This window comes from Mesoplodon bidens (genome assembly GCF_964165515.1).
Source record: "Mesoplodon bidens genome assembly, chromosome: 12".
Taxonomy (NCBI): domain Eukaryota; kingdom Metazoa; phylum Chordata; class Mammalia; order Artiodactyla; family Ziphiidae; genus Mesoplodon; species Mesoplodon bidens.
In genome coordinates, this window is record NC_138168.1 from 65,849,182 (window position 1) to 65,868,707 (window position 19,526).

The 19,526-nt window shown below is 37.7% G+C and overlaps 1 protein-coding gene across 2 annotated transcripts in view; it reads left to right on the forward strand.

The window, feature by feature from the left end:
• MYB (MYB proto-oncogene, transcription factor) overlaps positions 1-18,024 on the forward strand; it is a 34,082-nt gene extending 16,058 nt beyond the window's left edge. For both annotated transcript variants that reach the window (XM_081251017.1, XM_081251018.1), the window contains exons 10-15: positions 815-957; positions 1,942-2,056; positions 2,149-2,274; positions 3,385-3,495; positions 5,917-6,024; positions 16,791-18,024. In XM_081251017.1, coding sequence (XP_081107143.1) covers positions 815-957; positions 1,942-2,056; positions 2,149-2,274; positions 3,385-3,495; positions 5,917-6,024; positions 16,791-16,907 — 720 coding nt within the window. In that variant the 3' untranslated portion in view covers positions 16,908-18,024. The remainder of the gene's footprint in view (positions 1-814; positions 958-1,941; positions 2,057-2,148; positions 2,275-3,384; positions 3,496-5,916; positions 6,025-16,790) is intronic.
• The last annotated feature ends 1,502 nt before the right edge of the window (positions 18,025-19,526 follow it).

Here is a 19,526-nt window from a genome sequence, read left to right on the forward strand (position 1 = left end):
CTTTAAAACATTTTTCCAATTATGCCTGTTGAGTCTGTTTTAAGAACAACTTAGGTATGTGCAAATGATATGCCCACTAAAAGAAGATCTTATTTATTTGCTTTTATTTTCCAAACCCTGTTCTGAAGTATATTAGTTCCACAAGACTTTAATGATGTTCTAGAAAAACATCTAAATATATAGGTATATAAGTTTGGGAAACACTGAATCAAACAAAATTAAAATGGCTTCTTTACTGCAGGACCTCTCAGAGTTTTTAATATACAGATGTGCATTGTGAATTTCCAGGAGGAGATTACAATATGTGTGTTTCCCAAATTTGTTCTACCTTGGAACCATTTGAGGAACACCTATTACTTTCCCAGAACATCAGTGTTCTGAGAGATACAGCTTAAATTATTCAAGAATTTTCCACATAATGTCAACTTTATATAATAATGGTTCATAGATCATTAAAGAGAAAAAACAAAGTATGAAAGAAAAAAATGATTACTTTCCCAAAAAATCACTTTAACACCTTTAATGTTAATAAGAAGTGCATCTCATTCTCTTTAATGACAAGTGTCACTTATTGAGAATGTTTTCTTAGGCTTTTGCAAGTTTTTCAGCATTGACTCTAGATTTTATTTCTTGGGAATCATACTCCAAATCCCGGGTGCTGAATTGAAATAAAACACTATGTTCTTGTTAGCATCATTGTTATCTCATATAATGGGTCAGTAAAACATACCTACTTGTTAACAACATGTGATTTTTAAATTGGGCTGAGTAAAGAATCACTGTTTAAGTATGTTTTCTTTCTTCCCATATTTAGTTCTTAAACACTTCCAATAACCATGAAAACTTAGACTTGGAAATGCCTTCTTTAACTTCCACCCCTCTCAATGGTCACAAATTGACTGTTACAACACCATTTCATAGAGACCAGACTGTGAAAACCCAAAAGGAAAATACTATGTAAGTCTTTGTTTCAAGAAAAAAATTATTTATTTTATTTACCTATATTTAATTAATAGAATATAGTGCCCGAATGTCTGATCTATTTATATGTATGCGATTTTACTGATCCACTTGTATATACATAGTCATGTGTATTTCCACGTTGAATATGTCTGTCCTGGGCATGTTAGAACTGCCTAGAGGTAGAAGGTGGGAGAATAAACTAAATTACCTTTTGTAGTTCATTTCAAATTTTCCTATATATGCAAAGGTAATTTTAAAATAACTTTTCCATTCAGTTTTTCTGTTTGTTCAATAAGTCCTTTTCTTCTTCACCAAAAACAAGCTTTTTCAGCCTCCTTTCCTCTTTGATTATAAACTTCAGAATAAGAATGAGTATGGTTCTTTACTTAGTTCATATTTTTTTAATCTTATTTTTTTCTTTCTGAAATTTATCTGTAGATAAATTTGCCATCCCCAGGAAAATTATATGATTAGAAGCCAAGGAGTGATTAAGTAGTCATTTATAGTCAATAAAGCCTTAACCAATTCAAAGAAATGGGAGAGAACATCAATAAGAATTATAAGAAACCTTTTACAAAAGCAATCTTATTGTTTCCAATATAAAACACACTTTAAAAGGTTAACATATGTCTTCTGTTGTGGGTAGATAAGAGATAATGAATAGATAAAATTGATTTTTAAATGACATCAGATCTTGACAATACTTATGGTCATTATAAAGGCTTAGGGGTACTACATGTGTTTTCAGAATGATTAAAGAAAGATGAGAAATATTTTAATGCTCTTAGTTTTGGGGTATGGTATTTTGAAATATGTAATGTACATATTATCTTTTCCCTAACAATACTCAACAGCATACCCTATTCCATATCAATGAGTTTACTGTATTCAGTAGAAAAATATTGAATTTAATAGGTAGAGAAATGTAAGGGACATATGTTCTTTTATATTTAACCAAAACTTGTTTTCCTTTTAAAGTTTCAGAACTCCAGCTATCAAAAGGTCAATCCTAGAAAGCTCTCCGAGAACTCCTACACCATTCAAACATGCACTGGCAGCTCAAGAAATTAAATATGGTCCCCTGAAGATGCTAGTAAGTTCTCACAAAGTTCTTGGGGTTTAGTTGGTTTATTAGCACAGACAGAAGTTTTCCTCTGATGCAAATGTACCCAATCATCCCTTCAGCCTCAGACACCATCTCATCTAGTAGAAGACCTACAAGATGTGATTAAACAGGAATCTGATGAATCTGGAATTGTTGCTGAGTTTCAAGAAAATGGACCACCTTTACTGAAGAAGATCAAACAAGAGGTAAACATGAGATCCTTTGGAAGGAACAACCTTGCTGTTTTTGTCCCTTATGGGCAGCTTGATGTGTCTGGGGGAGGGGGGGAGGCACTGTGTAACAACACCACTTTTCATAAAAGATTTTCATATAAGATGCAGTTACGAGGTACTGCCAAGCTGTAAGCATGCAACTGCATTTGGGAAGCCGAGCCACTTCTATTTCCTTCCTGTTTAAACAGAAAACATGTGAGAGAGTATAAAGGAAAGAGAAGGAAGCAGTTTTGTATTGTACTTTTTAAAATCACTGATATATAGATGGATGGATGACTGGTTGATACATAGATATTTAATTTTTGGACATCATGGAAAATTGAAACTAATTAAATTAATAGTATCTATTTTTTGGTAAGTCTTTTTGATTTTATTCATTCTAATGAGTGTGACATTGTATCTCATTGTAGTTTTTTTTTTTAATAGATCTTTATTGGAGTGTAATTGCTTCACAATACTGTGTTAGTTTCTGTTGTACAGCAAAGTGAATCAGCCATATGCATATGTATGTCCCCACATCCCCTCCCTCTTGAGCCTCCCTTCCACACTCCCTATCCCACCCCTCTAGGTCATGTCAAAGCACTGAGATAATCTCCCTGTGCTGTGCTGTTGCTTCCCACTAGCTAACTGTTTTACATTGGTGTCAAGAAGCATTTCCAACAGGTTCGATACAGTGCCTCTTGAATTTATTTTCATATAAGGATAAGTGGTTGAGAGATTGGCCATAGATTTACTTTTTCTTCAGCCTTACTGAGATATAATTGACAAATAAAATTATAAAGTTTTTAAAGTGTACAATGTGATGTTTTGATATATGTGTACCTTATGAAAGGATTCTCCCCCATTGAGTTAATTAACACATCCATCTCCTCACATATTTACCTTTTTTTCCAGTGAGAACATTTAAGTTCTACTCTTTTAGCAAATTTCAGTTATACAATACAGTGTTATCAACTATAGTCACCGTATTATACATTAGATCCCCAGACCTTATTCATCTTACAGAAGTTTACTCTTGAGTTTAACGGTTTCATGGGAAGTTCTAGCTCTAGAAACAACAAAGCACTTCCTGTTTGCTTTTAGGTGGAATCTCCAACTGATAAAGCAGGAAACTTCTTCTGCTCAGACCACTGGGAAGGGGAGAGTCTGAACACTCAGCTGTTCACACAGGCATCGCCTGTGGCAGATGTGCCAGTAAGTACATGCCCATGTTATGAGATGTTGGTGGCCCACAGAATTCTGTGTGTGGCATGTGGGACCACTGTGGTTTTGGCATTTAGTGCATCATACTTCTAAATATTCTCTCACATGCTTATTTTCTTATGATTATTAATGTTGAATATAAAGTGAGATTTTCTACATGTGTTGGAAAGACTGTGTTCCATTGCAGACTTGTTTATTTTCTTGTGATCTGAGAGTCCTTGCCACTTAAAAAATCTGCTGCATGTATATACACATTTCCATGAAAACAGAATATTAAGTTTTACATCTTCTTTTAACTTACTTATTTGTCTTCTAAATGTAGTATAGGTTTCCCCTTCTATCTGAAAGTAGAGCATTCCTATGATACCTTTAGTAGGCCAAAATGACATAAAGCAAAGAAGCCGTTTACCTTCGGACATATCTTGCTAACAGGTGCAATAAATAAATAAAATTTAAAAAAAGAAACAAATATAACAAATAGAAGCAGACTCACAGATACAGAGAACAAACTAGTTGCTGCCAGAGGGGAGAGGGGTGGGGAGAGGGACGAAATAGGTGAACCGGATTCAGAGGTACGGACTCCAGTTATAAAGTAAATGTCACAGGGATGTAATGTATAGCACAGATAAGATAGTATTTTTTAATAACTGTGTATGATGTGTAATCTATAAAAATATCAACTCACCATGGTGTACACCTGGAACTAATATAATATTTTAAGTCAACTATACTTCAATAAAAAGTGAATAAAAATAATGAAATTGAGATAAAGCACAGATACTCACACAATTCAAAACTATGGGGCTTGATGCTGAGATGCTGAGTGTAGTGCCTGGGGAAGGAGCTTGGTGGTGCCACTCTGACTGCTCAGGGTGTGTGCTGCCTCTGTAACAGTTGGCTGCAAAAGAAAAGCAAAAATTCTCTTCAGATTTCTTTTGGTTAGCAGTTAGCAAAAATATTAGGTACTAACGTAGGACTTTCGTAAAAGCAAAGTGGTGTGAAGTGAACTGTTGAATAGCAGGGGAAGCCTGTATTTCCTCCTTGCTAAGTTGTCTCCTGTTTGGTTTTATGTAGCATCTAGCATAGTGCGAGTCATAGTGTCTATAGTAAATTCCCTTTATTGTACCCGATATTGCATTGCTTTGGTTACCACCATTTTTTTAATAGACTATTTTTCAGAGCAGTCTTAGGTTAACAGCAAAGTTGAGCAAAAGGTACAGAGATTTCCCATATATCCCCTGGCCTCACATATGCACAGCCTCCCGATCATCAACATACCCCACCAGAGGGGTATATTTGTTACAACTAGTGAGCCTACATTGATACATCATCACCCTAAGCCCAGAGTTTATGTTAGGGCTCACTCTTGGTGTTATTCCTTCCATGGATTTGGACAAATTTGTACTGACATTTATCCACCATTATAGTATCGTGCAGAGTAGTTTCAGTGCCCTAAAAGTCCTCTGTGTTCTGCTACTATCCATCCCTCCAACTTCTGGCAACCACTGATCTCTTCACTGTCTCTAGTTTTGCCTCTTCCGGAATATTATATAGTTGGAATCATACAGTGTGTAGCTTTTTCCAGCTAGCTTCTTTCACTTAGTAACATGCTCTTAAATTTCTTCTGTGTCTTTTCGTGGCTTGGTAGTTTTGTTTTGTTTTGTTTTGCCCTTGGTCAACCATCGATCTTAAAGTTTGTAACTTGTGAATGATTGCCCTTTCCTCTTTTTTTTTTTTTTATTGAAAGTTTTTGCCCTTTCCTCTTATGAAGAATCAAAGCTAATAGCAATTGCTAATATTTATTCAGTGTGTACTAAGTGGTGAGTAATAGTCTAAGAGCTTTAGATACATTAGCTCGCCTAATCCTCACAAGGTTGGCAACATTATCATTTCCATTACACCAGGGGGGAAACTGAGGCACAGGGAGGCTTAGTCACTTACTCAAGATTGTATAGCTTCTAAGTGGCAGTTCTGGGTTAGAACTTTAGTTTAGTTCTAAATTCCATAATTTTCACCATTATACTATACTGCCATTAATCTGTAAGTCAAAAATATTTCTTTACCAATATATGAAATAAACAGTTCTCTCACCAGAGTTTAGTAAATTTTTAAAAGCACAAATTTATTAATCCATTTAGCAGATGTATTTTGAGTGCCTGCCTCATGCCTAGAACTGTGTGGGACCCTGAAGCTTTTTGCTTTAGTGATGTTTGCCGCAGTGGGATTAGGGTTAGTACATAGCTGAGTTCTCAGTTTAGCTCATTGGGAAGAGAATTTCTGGCAGATACCTGCATTTTTTTCCTGCCAGTGTGTGTCAACTCATAGCAATCTACTCTCTAAAGTGTTAGAATTGTGTCGGCTCTCCTATTATCCAACCTCATTTAAATTTCAAATTATTCTCTTTCCCTTTAGAATATTCTTACAAGTTCCATTTTAATGACACCAGTATCGGAAGATGAAGACAATGTTCTCAAAGCATTTACAGTACCTAAAAACAGGTCCCTGGCGAGTCCCTTGCAGGTAATTATTATTCCAACATTGGTATCTAAAAAGTCATTCACTAAAAAACTTTTTTTTAAAAAAAAAAGAAAAACATTTTAGACATAGAGGAGTGATGCTTTTAAACAACTCCCAATGTCTAAAAAACTCCTAAAATTCCTTGTTGCCGCTCATATGAGACTCACTGGAAATTTTTTATTAGAACAAGCTCCCAAAGCCTGATGAAGTGAAACATTTCTTACTGTGACTGAGACTAAGATTGTTAATTACACATGTGTCAATACCTCCTTCTTCTACTTTTAAAGGTTTTATAAAAAATTGGTATAGTTTAATTTTAGTTTCAAAATTTTTTATGTTTTCTGCTCCCTCACTAAGCCATCAAAACTCAGACCCTGTTTAGATTTTCAATGAAGTTTGAAATTAGATAGCTAGAAAACAATTACAACATATTTGACTATCAGAATGACAAACTCAACTGTCAGTGTTATGTGGCTAATCTGTAGTTGAACATCTGCTCCCGGGTTTTAATATCAAAAGAAATTTCCCTTTTTTGAAGGAAGTGTATGTTGATGAAATACAACAAATTCCAAATTAATCCCGAGCCAAATGTAAATAAGGATGCAAATTTGTTCCCTTAAATTATTTAAAGCAGTTCCCAACATTCAATAGCCCAATACCCAGTCACCTGCTGAGCCCTCCCCTCCATCCTTCTGTGCTACACCGAGGGAAAAGCCATAGCCCCTGCAGCATGCAGAGAACCTGGATTAGGAAGTGGAAAGTCACAGTGGTCCTGTGAGGGAAAGGCACTGTGATTTGAAAGAGTGTCCTGTTCCTGGAAGGCCTTTCCCGTCACTGCAGTAGGCCTTCTCTCTCCAAATTGTGAGACTCTTAAGACTACCCCCTTTAAAGCATTTGTGATATTTAGCATTATTTTTAAGAAATACAAATACAGCTGGAAGGGCTGTAGAAACACTTTGTGTCTTAATTCCATCAGATTGCTCTCCTTGTGGCTTCTCTCTGATCCAACTGCTTTGATGAAAGGTGACTGTTGACTGGAGTGTGGGCTAGGGAAATTCTGTCCTTGCGGGGAATCTGGAGTCCTTCCTGAGTCAATCAGGCTTGGGTAGCCATGTGAAGAAGACTCAGAATATGACAAAGAACTGGAAGATGAGGAAAAGAACAGAAGGGGGACATACGGGGGACAAAGAAAGGGGGTTAGAAGGATGTTAGGGCAAAGGTCAGCCACTTCAAAATTTTACCTAGAGCTGATCCTAGATCCAGAATGAAAATGTTTTTTTTGGTTTTTCTTTCCTTCTTCCTCCTTGAATTATTTGGCCCTAGGTTTCCAGAGCATAGAATTTGACTAGTGCTATTAGTGCATTAATTAAACTAGGTTGAGTTTTATGTATATTTTGTAACCTAGGCTAGGATCTGACCGATATTTATAATAGTATAAAAAAAGTGCATTCTAAGTGGCAAAGTGCAACATATATATATATTTAGGGACAGTTATCATTATGTAGGTTGAAAACCCCTGGTTCTTTCCCTAAAACTAAATCCTAAAGATTTTGGCCAAACCAAATAGTGTTTAGCAAAACCTAAGTCTAAACCTTTATGCAGATATAAATAAAATATATCCAGCTAAACATGGTACAGATATAAAATATATATATTACATAAAATTTGGCAAGAGTGTCAGATTTCTAAAAAATAGGTTGTCTAATTTTTACCTTGAAGATTTTAATACTAATTAAAAAATAATCAGTATGGAACTTTATTATCAGCACATTTATATTTTATTTGATGGAAATATTACTTATCTTTGAAACTCAGTATTAAGGAGTAGCTCTATTTTTTTTTAATTTATTTATTTTTGGCTGCACTGGGTCTTCGTTGCTGCGCGCAGGCTTTCTCTAGTTGCAGTGAACGGGGGCTACTCTTTGTTGCGGTGCGCGGGCTTCTCATTGTGGTGGCTTCTCTTGTTGTGGAGCATGGGCCCTGGGCCCACGGGCTTCAGTAGTTGTGCCATGCGAGCTCACTTGTTGTGGCTCGCGGGCTCTAGAGCATAGGCTCAGTAGTTGTGGCACAAGGGCCTAGTTGCTCCGCAGCATGTGGGATCTTCCCAGACCAGGGCTTGAACCTGTGTCCCCGGCATTGGCAGGCAGATTCTTAACCATTGCACCACCAGGGAAGTCTAGTAGCTCTGTTTTTATTAATCAGTATTTTCTAGTATATCGGTGAGTCGTATGTGGCACTCTACAGATTCTGGTATTGTATATTGAGATTAAGCCACCTACGTACATCACATGGTCAAGGTAACATTTGTCGGCTCCACTAAAGTAAATAATTGAGACCTATAAGTTGATTGTGGAGTCAATGCTTCTATCTACATTATATGGTTTTAGTGATTTACACGGCTCAAATATATTTTAATAACCTGCTATAATAGATAACTATTCATTTTAAGAATGAATGAGTGAATGGCATGCACCATGTATCTCCTTCATTTTGTGTCATGGAAACCTAGCTTCTCGTACCATAGAAATATGTGATTTCTAAAATGTTTCAAACTTTTGTGATAAATATCAGAAAATGCATCAGGTGATTCTAAATATTTAAGCATAGGTTGCCTATAATTCATATAACCCTGACTCAACAATAGTTATGTAGGTTTTTAAGCAATTTGGTAATTTTTTATTAAAACCATTATGCTTTATCATATTTCCATTGATAATTCAATTTGACCTAATTAGGCAGATTTCTCATGAACAGTATTGTTGAACATATTGTGCATTTGTTAAATGATCTGGCTATTCAACTTGAGTACTTTATATAACCTAGAAATTTTGTCATTTGTACTTATAATAAATGAAATGTTAAATGGGATTTTAACCAAACAATCTAGACATTTTTGTTAGAGTGCATTTAATTAAAACAACTAAATATGACTCCTAAAATATTTTAAATTTCCAATACTTCTAAAATGTAAAATGTCACTTGTATAGTGCAGTTGATTGTCTATCCATCTAGTTGACTAAATAAATTTACTTAGGTACAAGAAAAGTTTATTGAAGACTACACTAACTGTGCAATTCTGTGTTCTGTCATTTCAGTGGTAATGATCCTTGGCTTAATTATAGCTGTAACACTTTAGACAGAGTAGTTATTGTTTTGAGGCCCCAAATACTGCAGCTTTATAGTTCAGCTTCTAATGCACATATAAATGCACGTGCTTATACACGAATACGTGTAATAGTTACATTTCCTTCCTCTCTTCTTGGAACCAGCCATTTCCCTAAGGTGCTGTGATCCTTTTAGTGGGAAATGGTATGTGGAGACCAAACTCAGGGTGCTAAGTATGCCCATTTTTTATGCGGGTTGTCATTGAGAAGCAAAGAATTTTAATAACTCAGAGCTTTCCATATAACCCCTAGTCCATAAGCTATAATGTTTAGAGGCTATTATAAACCATTATGCACAATGTTATATTTGGTTTTGAAATTATTTATAGTTGATCTTTTTTTAAAAGGAATTTGCAGCAACTGCATAATAGTATAATAGTTGGATTTCTTCTTCTTTTTTTTAGTCGCCTTAACTTTAATTGTAAAAACAAACAGGATCTCTTATAATAAAAATGTTCTGAGACATTTTTGATATTTGTGTCTTTCATATAGCTCAGAATATGTGAGATTTTCGGACCATTGTGCTGTTTTCCTCACGCTGTATGGTAGTAGAGAATGGAGTCTAGAAGCTTATACACAAATGAGGAAATAGACATTCAGCCTAGAAAGCTTGCAGTTTGGGGCAGGAAAGGCAGATTCACTGTGGAACACTACTGGATTCTGCTGTTCGAAAGTTACCCTGAAATAGCCCAAGGCAGACACACACACATACACACACACACAGCTCCCTCAGCAAGGAGAAAAGAACTGCCTGTTTTTCTCAATGTGCTTTCAATTTGCTTTACATTTTGAAATAAATACATTATGCCAATAAATATTTCCTAAGGTAGACATTTTCATTGGTGGATCTGAAACTGTACTTAAGTTATAAGCCTCTGAACTTCTGTATTTTTCTCTTAAATTATAATTTCCTTTTATTCCTGTTTAAAACCCAAATGTAAAAGATGTGTTCATATGCTTTTTACTCACTCACTTTCCTCTTTTTTGTAACCACAGAATGACAGCCTTAAATTTTAATTTCCTGACTTGGCTTGTCCCAGCCTTACTTTTTAAAAACAGTGAGTTTAATTTAAGTAAATTTCTCAAGCCATTAATACTTAAACACATTTGCACAGCATCAAAGAATCTCACGATATTATTGCAAAGCAGTTGAAGCTCACTTCAGTTCCATGTGCTTTGGATTGCTTTTTGCATGATTGGCATTGCTAAGGAGCGTAATAAGCTAGCATGCAGGCAACAGGCACCTGGGTTCTAGTGTAGACATCACCAGTTTCTAACTGCATGTTTTTAATTCATTAACTTCTTCAGATGAAAATGCTTTCATTTTTAATTGGGGACTATAGTATTTCCTCCACTTATCATGCAAGGTTTCTATGAAGATCAAATGGATATAATATTATTTTCAAAATAGCAGCACAGGGCTTCCCTGGTGGCGCAGTGGTTGAGAGTCCGCCTGCCGATGCAGGGGTCACGGGTTCGTGCCCCGGTCCAGGAAGATCCCACATGCCGCGGAGCGGCTGGGCCCGTGAGCCGTGGCCGCTGAGCCTGCGCGTCCGGAGCCTGTGCTCCACAACGGGAGAGGCCACAGCAGTGAGAGGCCCGCGTACCGCAAAAAAAAAAAAAAAAATGGCAGCACACTTGCCAATGTACATTGGTGGTACCTATTTTCGGGCAAAGGGTATGCACTGTCCCTGTCCTTAGAAACATAGGCAAGGAGGCCTCACCAACAGGCAGGTCCATTTGCACTCTGGTGTATTATTTCCTCTCACATGTTCTTTCTCATTCCTGTTCCACTCTGGCAGAACTGTGTCAGTGGGTCACCAAAAGAGATTGCTGATTCAACTGATTCCTGAAATAAAGGTAGTCAGATCTCTTTGGTGTTATGGAGATGAAACAACTGATTTACTGGTCTTCTTTATTTTTCTGCTGCTTGTGTTGGCATGTCAGCTGACATAGAAACAGTCCGTCTCCGTGTGACATAGATCTTTCCAGGCATTTCTTAGTGTTAGTGTGCTGTTGTTGACCTACTCCCCTGGATACCTCTGTATCCATTTGGTTCTCCCTTGGGTCACTTTTTTCCACTTGCCCTGGCAAGATTTCACATAGCTGTCAGTAATATTTCAGTGACCTGCTTTCAATATATCTTATATAATAAGCAAGTTTACCATGCACTGTTTTTGGGGTGAACTGAGAAAGGCTAAATGAGTGAGGAAGGCAAGTTGGGCTCAAATTCAGAGTCCTCTACCCCAGAGAGTGCATGACCTGGATTTTTTGTTTGGTTGGTTGGGTTTGGTAAACACTGTGATATTGAATCTTCCCTGGGCCAACAAAGATAGAATTGCTTTAGAGCAATTTGGCACTTATCTTAATCTCAGTCGTTGAAAACCAATATGTGACTAAGGAAAGAGCTATTCTTCCAAAAAGTTGTGACATCTGAGGCTATGTGATTACAACTGTTGGGAAGTCTATCCACATGTAAGATGAAAAGAACCCTAGAGACACTGGGGACAAACTCCAGATTTGGGAAAAGTCCATCCCTATTAGCGATTGTTAACTTAGACGTGGGTGGGATGTGGAGGCACTGGTGGATGGCACACCCTCCATCACCATCTGGACCTTTGACTCGCGAACTTTTAGGTCTCTTTTCTATGAAAAGTTAGCAACTCTGAAGTTGGGAGCATTTAATTGTTTTGTGCAGACATAAGGAAGCATTTATGCGTGGGAAAAGTTTGATAACCATTAACCTTACCTTAGCCACACTTCATCTCAGGTTTATTCTTGACTTTCAAGATACAACTAAAGATTTCAACATTATCTCTTAGATAACTAATACATTTTAAAAGATGCCCCACTGGGAAGGAATTCTGACTTTTAGAATTTTAGTCCAGAGTAATTCTTTTCTTCAGATAGGTTAAATGGAATTATCAAATAATTCTTAGGATTTTGGACACCATTTATATCTGCCTATTATTTTTAAAAATGAAACAGAAAAACGTAATACCATCTTATAAGTTGTTTTGGTTTTGCAAAATCATTTTTTTATGACTTAACGCAAGTTTCTTATGAGGTCTGTGAACTGTAAAGCACATACCCTGCCAAGGCTATTGACAGTAGCAGCTACTGTATGAAGCTGCTCTATGAATATAACAACAATGGCAGTTCTTGTTCAGCATGATGAAAAAACCATTCATATTCTAAGTGAAAATGTGGAGATAATTTAATTCTGACAGAAAACCACCTGTGGACATGGTTCTGTCTCATTTTTTTTCTTCTGTTTTATATAAAGGATCTGAGTATTTATTTAAAGTGCTTCAGCAGGATATCCCAGTTAGACCTCTGACAGTCCGTTTTCAGTTCACTTCTGCCCAGGGGCAATTAAAGGTAAATTATGGGATAAGTAAGATAACTCGCGGGCAAGAGGAGGAGGATGTGCAGTAGGATTATTAATGTTGTAATGAATTAGGGTAGAGTGACATGTCTGCAACAGCACCATGGGTTAGTCAGTTAACAAGAGTTCATGTGCAGAAATCTGTAATTCTTACTAATTCTTTAGTGTAAATGAAACTAACATTTAAGGAGAGGGAATGAGGAGGATGCACAAGGATCTATATGACAGTATTAAAAAACATCCTTCTAGCATGAAGACATTGAATCCTCCTTTGTCAGAACTATTCCATCAGCTTGAAAAGTTGCCCCAGGGCCCCAGGGCTTCAAGGTAAGGAGGGAGAAAGAAATAGCAGGAGGAGGCGGCTGCCCTTTTGGCTGGTGGACTTCATCATTTCCTTTCTTACCCGAGTATTCGACCTTCTGCTCTTCCTTTACCTTCACAAAGTAGGTATGTGTCTGCTCTGACCAGTATTTCCATTCATGGTTGTAAGAAGTGCTTGCTTTGTACTCTCACGGTGTGGAAAAGGAGCTGCCCACTCACGTTCGCCTTTTTTTCTGCGCTCAGTGGTTCTTGCACACAGTGGCTACTGTGTCTTGGTGTCTGTCTACACTGGGAGGTTCAGGTGCTCCAAGTCGTCTTGCCCTCCCTCAACTCTGAGCTTCAGGGCTTAGGTGCCCCTGAAATGCTCTGCTTTCTGAAATTCGGATAGTTCAGTCAATTTGATTTCTTTCTTCATAAATTTCATCTTGACTTGGGGGAAGCTGACTGTTTGAAAGGTGTTTTCAAAGTACTAACTAAAAATATATGGTACCTTCTTTATATTGATCTTGTTTTAAATATCTGGTCCTGGAGGAAGAGCCAAACATGAATAAAGTGATGAGCCATCTGGGAGATCCAACAAGAACACAGTCAAAGTCTAAGCTGAAAATATACTAAGCCGATAACTGTGTAGATTCTCTTGAACAGACATTGGGAATCCTAAATTAAGTACTATGTTGTCAAGGATCAGGACTTGAATTTTACCAAGTGTGAGTGGTGCGTAGTAAGCACTTGTTAAATGTTGTCATTTAATCCACTGTGTCCCTTCCTCTCTTCCTTGCTCCTCACTTTTATCGCCGTTTTCACCTATATTCTCCCTTCCCCTTCATTTGTTTGTATGTATTCTTTCAAAATATGTATTTTTGGGTTTTGTGTGTATCTTTATGTTATTTTTTGCTTACATATAAGATATTAGCATATTAACATTTTTTATTCTGTATCTTCTTTTTTTTTTTTTTTTTTTTTTTGCGGTATGCGGGCGTCTCACTGCTGCGGCCTCTCCCGTTGCGGAGCACAGGCTCCGGACGCGCAGGCTCAGCGGCCATGGCTCACGGACCCAGCCGCTCCGCGGCATGTGGGATCTTCCCGGACCGGGGCACGAACCCGTGTCCCCTGCATCGGCAGGCGGACCCTCAACCACTGCGCCACCAGGGAAGCCCTCTGCATCTTCTTTAGTCACTTGCTTTTAAGATCCATGTACTTTGTTCTGTGTACATCACTGATTCTAAGCCCTGCATAGTACTCATGATGGACAGCCATCATCTTTAACGTTTCACTCTCAAATGGTAGTTAGTATATGTCATATTGTTATTGTATGTCACATTGTCATATGTTAGGATGTCACAGTGTTATTATATGTCACATTGTCATATACGTTCTATGAGTGTCACTACAAATACAAGCTCAAAATTACAATGATAACATTAAATTTTATTTTGTTAATTGGATTTCTTGTGTCAGTTAGGTGTTTCAGTGCTGCACTGAAAAATGTTAGCAACAACATGTAAGCAGTCAACTAAACTAAAATATGAGATTTGGATGGGCAGATAACACACCAAAGAAATATGTATATGTAATCCACTTCCTTCAAACTAGAGAAACATCATTTATTCAGAACTGTATCAAAGAATGCTTAAACTACTCTGGTGATTTTACTTAGGAAAACATTAAATGTGACTCAATGGCAGAAGTCAGCCCAGAACGCCTTGTCATCTTTGTCCTGTCGCTTTTGTGATTCACAGTTCCGGGAAAATATTATGATAATCAATCTTGCCTATGTAGTATTTCAAGTTATGTATTGAGCCTCTGAGCCTTGAGAGTAAATATGTATAAACTTGGATGGTGCCTTTACATTGGCAGTGAGATGGCATGACAGATTGGGCAGAAACTGGGTAATCTACTTAGTGTCCTGTGAAAGTTTACAAGTTAGAAACATGGCACTGTAAACCTTATGTCACTGAAAATTTATTCCAGACCCTAGGCAAGGAAGCCCCATCACCATACAAATACCACGTTCATTCGGAATTATCTTACCTATTTGCTAAGTCTGATGACTTTGACACCTCATCTAAGCACTTCTTCCTGCATTCCAAGGCCCTGCTGACCAGACCCTACAATTTCCCACTGATAAGAACTCTAATGGAAGCAGCGAGTTAGAGCCTGGATTCAACACTTCTACTTCATCACTTCTTAGCTGGGTGACTTCAAGGATGTTGCCTCAGCTCTCTCTTCCTTTAAAATTGCCTGCTCTGTAAAACAGGTGTAATGAGCCATACTTATGCCACTGGTGTTTTGTGTGAGAATTAAATGAGATGATACATGTAAAATACTTAGAAGCGTGAGTGGTGCGTAGTAAGCACTTGTTAAATGTTGTCATTTAATCCACTGTGTCCCTTCCTCTCTGTCTCCCAGTCCCTCCCACAAGCAATGTACAAACTGCAGCTTCCTGACTCTTTCATGTTATTTTCCCACCTGGGTTACCCTCTTTACCACTTGTCTATCTAAACCCTGCCTATTCATGCCCTTTGACTAGAGCATTGCCCTGGCTGCTCGTTGGTGTCCCGTCTCCTCCTCATCTGGCCGTGGGACCACAAACCTTTCATCTGCCTGTCATCACTCCACCGGTTTCACATGTGTTCATTTTTTCTCTTAAAGGACAGCAGAGGCCTTTTTTTTTCTTATTCTTCTTTTGTCCATGAAAAACATCCCTCTTAGATATCAGTACTAGGAATAGTTGTGCTTTTTAAAACCACTGATTTAGTTTTGAGCTTACAGACAGCAAATCTTATATCTGCCCGTGTTTCAGCTTCCTTCTTTGCATTGACTGCTAGAGAGCTCAGAGCCATGTTTGGAGTTTACATCTTGCTGGTACATTATAGTTCATGGCGAGTGTTTTGAATACAAATCTCCTCATCTTCATATTATTTATTTTTTCCACATTTCTCTGTGACCCTGCCTTGTCCACTTTTTAAACTCTCTTTGCTTATATTTATTTTGTAAGCATCTTAAATCCTTTTGGGAACTAAGTGGGGCACAAATAGTACATATTTTGGTTTGAAGCAACATGGAGGGAAGGCAGGAGCCAGGGCTCGCAGAAGACAGACACAGGTTCAAAACCATTACACTAGTTACCCATAGAGTGGCCTTGGGCAAGTTATCCTTACTTTTTGAGTCTCCATTTCCTGCCCAGTTTAAGAGAGAATGAACCTCCCACTCAGGGTAGTTGTGCTGTGTAAATGAGATCATGTGTGTGAAGGATCCAGATGCTGCCCATGAGATATTAGTTCCATCCTGTATCTTCCAATGTATCTTTAAAAAGTAAGCCATCCAAGTAAACCGATATTTCTTAATTAATTGGTACTTAATTGATAAATATCCATTTTAATTGATAAATTTAAATTTTCATAACTCATCTTAATCAATTTAATTGTTTAAAAAGATATACTATGTTTAGTAGGTGTTGATCCATTCCAGCACCTACAGGAGCTTCTTTGCTGGGTGGATCAAGTACTCACCAGTTTGCTTAATGAGTAAATGCCCACAGCTCACCTTAGGTATCTGTGGGATTAGACTCATTCCTGTCTCCAACTCTGTAAAAGCTCCTAATAGACAAAAGGCACTCAAGTGTGAAGAAACAGCTGTATCTTATCATACTGCTTGGAGTGGGTTTTCTCTCCTCGCGATAAACAATTTCTGATAATTAATATCACTTAAGAATGCTGGATTCCTGGTTGTCAGAGGGAAGATTTTATCTGACAAAGGCTCCCTGGTGTCTACTACTTGCTGTCTGGAGGTCAACATTTTTTTCTGCTGGCCCTGCTGGGACTGGGAATCCATTTGTGGGCTAAAGTGTGTGCTTCCCGGTCTGACCTTGCCGTTGCCTTCTCTCTCCCCGTTAGCCTTGTAGCGGTGGCTGGGAAACTGCATCCTGTGGGAAGACAGACGATCAGATGACGGCTTCCGGTCAGGCTCGTAAATACGTGAATGCCTTCTCAACCCGGACTCTGGTCATGTGAGACGTTTGCAGACAAGCATTATGGTTTTCAGAACACTTCAATTTCATTTGGGATATAGCATTCCTCTACATGAAACTTTTCATGAATGGGAGAAGAGCCTATTTTTGTTGTGGTACAACAGTTGAGAGCAGCACCAAGTGCATTTAGGTGGATGAAATCGTATCAGATTTCACCCAACTAAACGAATTTTTTTAAAAAAATTAATAAATAACAGTCTTACCTAAATTATTAGGTCATGAATTGTAGTCAGTTGTTAGTATCTTACTGCAGATATTTTTAAAAAAAAAAACATTAAATGATTTATCTGTATTTTAAGAGGACCAGTATTTTTTCTGTGATGGGGTTTTTGGAATTTTACACAAAAAGGTACTCCAATATTTCACTTTTCTCAATCACTAAACACAATGCATTACTATAAGTGTTGGCTTAACACCATGGAATAAGTAATCAATATTGTAAATGCTCATTTATGGTTAATAACATTGGAGGTACATTTACTGTACTAAACCATTTTATGAGGGTTTTTTGTTAGCTTGCTTTAAAAATTATTACTGTATGAAATAGTTTTATAAAAAATTATATTTTTATTCAGTAATTTAATTTTGTACATGCCAAATGAAAAAAAAATGTGTTTTGCTGCTATGGTCTTAGCCTGTAGACATGCTGCTAGTATCAGAGGGGCAGTAGAGCTTGGGACGGAGAGAAAAGAAACTTGGTGTTAGGTAATTGACTATGCACTAGTATTTCAAACTTTTTTATTTTATATATATATATACTTTTTTTCCTTTTGTAATACATTGGAAAACTTGTTTGGGAGATTTTGCATTTGTGGTTGTTTTTTGTCTTTTGTTATTGTCGGTTTATAAGAGCATGCATTGCACTTCTTTTTTGGGAGATCTGTGTTGTTGATGTCCTATGTTTTGTTTTGAGTCCAGCCTGACTGTTGTTTAATTCAGGGGTTATGTGTTTAATCAGCAGTCCCCATGGTTTCTAAGTGTATAGTCTCAGAACTTCCACACAGAACCTGTGTTTGCAGTTGGGGTTGATAGCCAGTTCCTGCCTTAAGAACATTTATTGCAAGATGGCCAGCACTGAACTTTTGATACGACAGTGTACTTACTGCCTTGTAGTGAAATAAAGCTGTGCCCTTATTTTACTTACTTTTGACTTCTGTCTTACTTTCGACTGTGGACAACAGTTATAATTTTAAGAAAATGGAGTGAAAGCCGAGCACTTTCCTCTGTTCATAATTTGCACACCATCTGAACTTCACTTGAAGAAGCCAAGAATTATAACTTTGGAGAAAGAAGGACAAGCAAACCAAGTTCAGTAGTTCACAAAATAATCATGTGCAGAATGGCAGCTGGGAAGAATCTTCCAGAATCTATCATTCAGGATTCCAGCAGCATTTGAATTGGGATAATGCAAGGACAGGTCATTTACAAGCGTACTGATACCACGGATGTGGGCAGGGTAGCAGGACCACAAAGGGTAGTGCATGCTCATGGATGCAGGCCTGAAGGACACTGTCACGTGGAAGGGGAGAGTCATGGAAAGCAGGAGCTCTGGAGGGGAGCAGCGACCTTTGGAATTCTCACAGAAAGAGAGCCAAGGGTAATAAATCCCTAACTTTATATTCCCTGTTCCTCCTATCTCTGCCAAGGGTCCTCATTGGCAGAACCAACCAGAAGCTAGAAGGTACAGGAGTACCTGGATGCCAGGCAGCTGATCAGCCTCCTGGGGCAGAGCCAGAAGACATTTTTCCATTGGGGTAAGGACAGGGCGACCCAGCCGAGGCATCCATTCTGGCCAACTTCCACTGGCTTCCGTCTCTCAGCTCAGTGTTCTCCTCACTGTGCTACAATATCCCTTTCACATAGTTTCCTTACAATTTCCCTTAGTCACTCCTTTCCAACTCAGATTTTGAATTCTCATAATGCATGATGCACTTGGTGTTCCTAGAGCCAAGAAGTTGTTGTCCCTAATTATTAGTCTTTAAGACCGCTTAGTACTCTTTGATTGTCTTTCTAATAGATAATAACACATCATCTCAGTGTTAGGAAGCTTATTACATCCATGCACCCGCAGAGTCTTTTCCAGGTGCTAATTCTGCCACTTACTAGGAGCTTGAACTTGAACAAGTCATTAACCTCTCTGAGCCTTTTTTCTCCATCTGTAAAATGAGTTCATTCCTACAATGCACTTTTGTTAAATAATGCACTATACAAATGTTCGTTATTACATAAGCTTTCCATAATTAAGTGATGCATGCTGTGTGGTGTGTCAAATGTTCATCTCATCGATAATGTGCATTGCCAATTGCAGTGTTCAATTTAGGGGTCATTGAATAGCTATTAAAATAAATTAATAGCAAGAGTGAATTCAGCATTATGTAGAACCCAAATATTTACTTTTGCAATAAGCACATAACCTAATAACTAGAGACTAAGCACCTAAACTAATGAAAAGAAGTGTAAATTCAGGTTTTATGTATAAATACATTAATGTAGCACCCATTTCACAAGCGTCTCTAAAACCTTTATCTGTCCTGGACATTTTTTTAATCCTCCTGCTCTCTACCACAGAGATTCCAGTACTAAAATAAACGGAAACAGCATT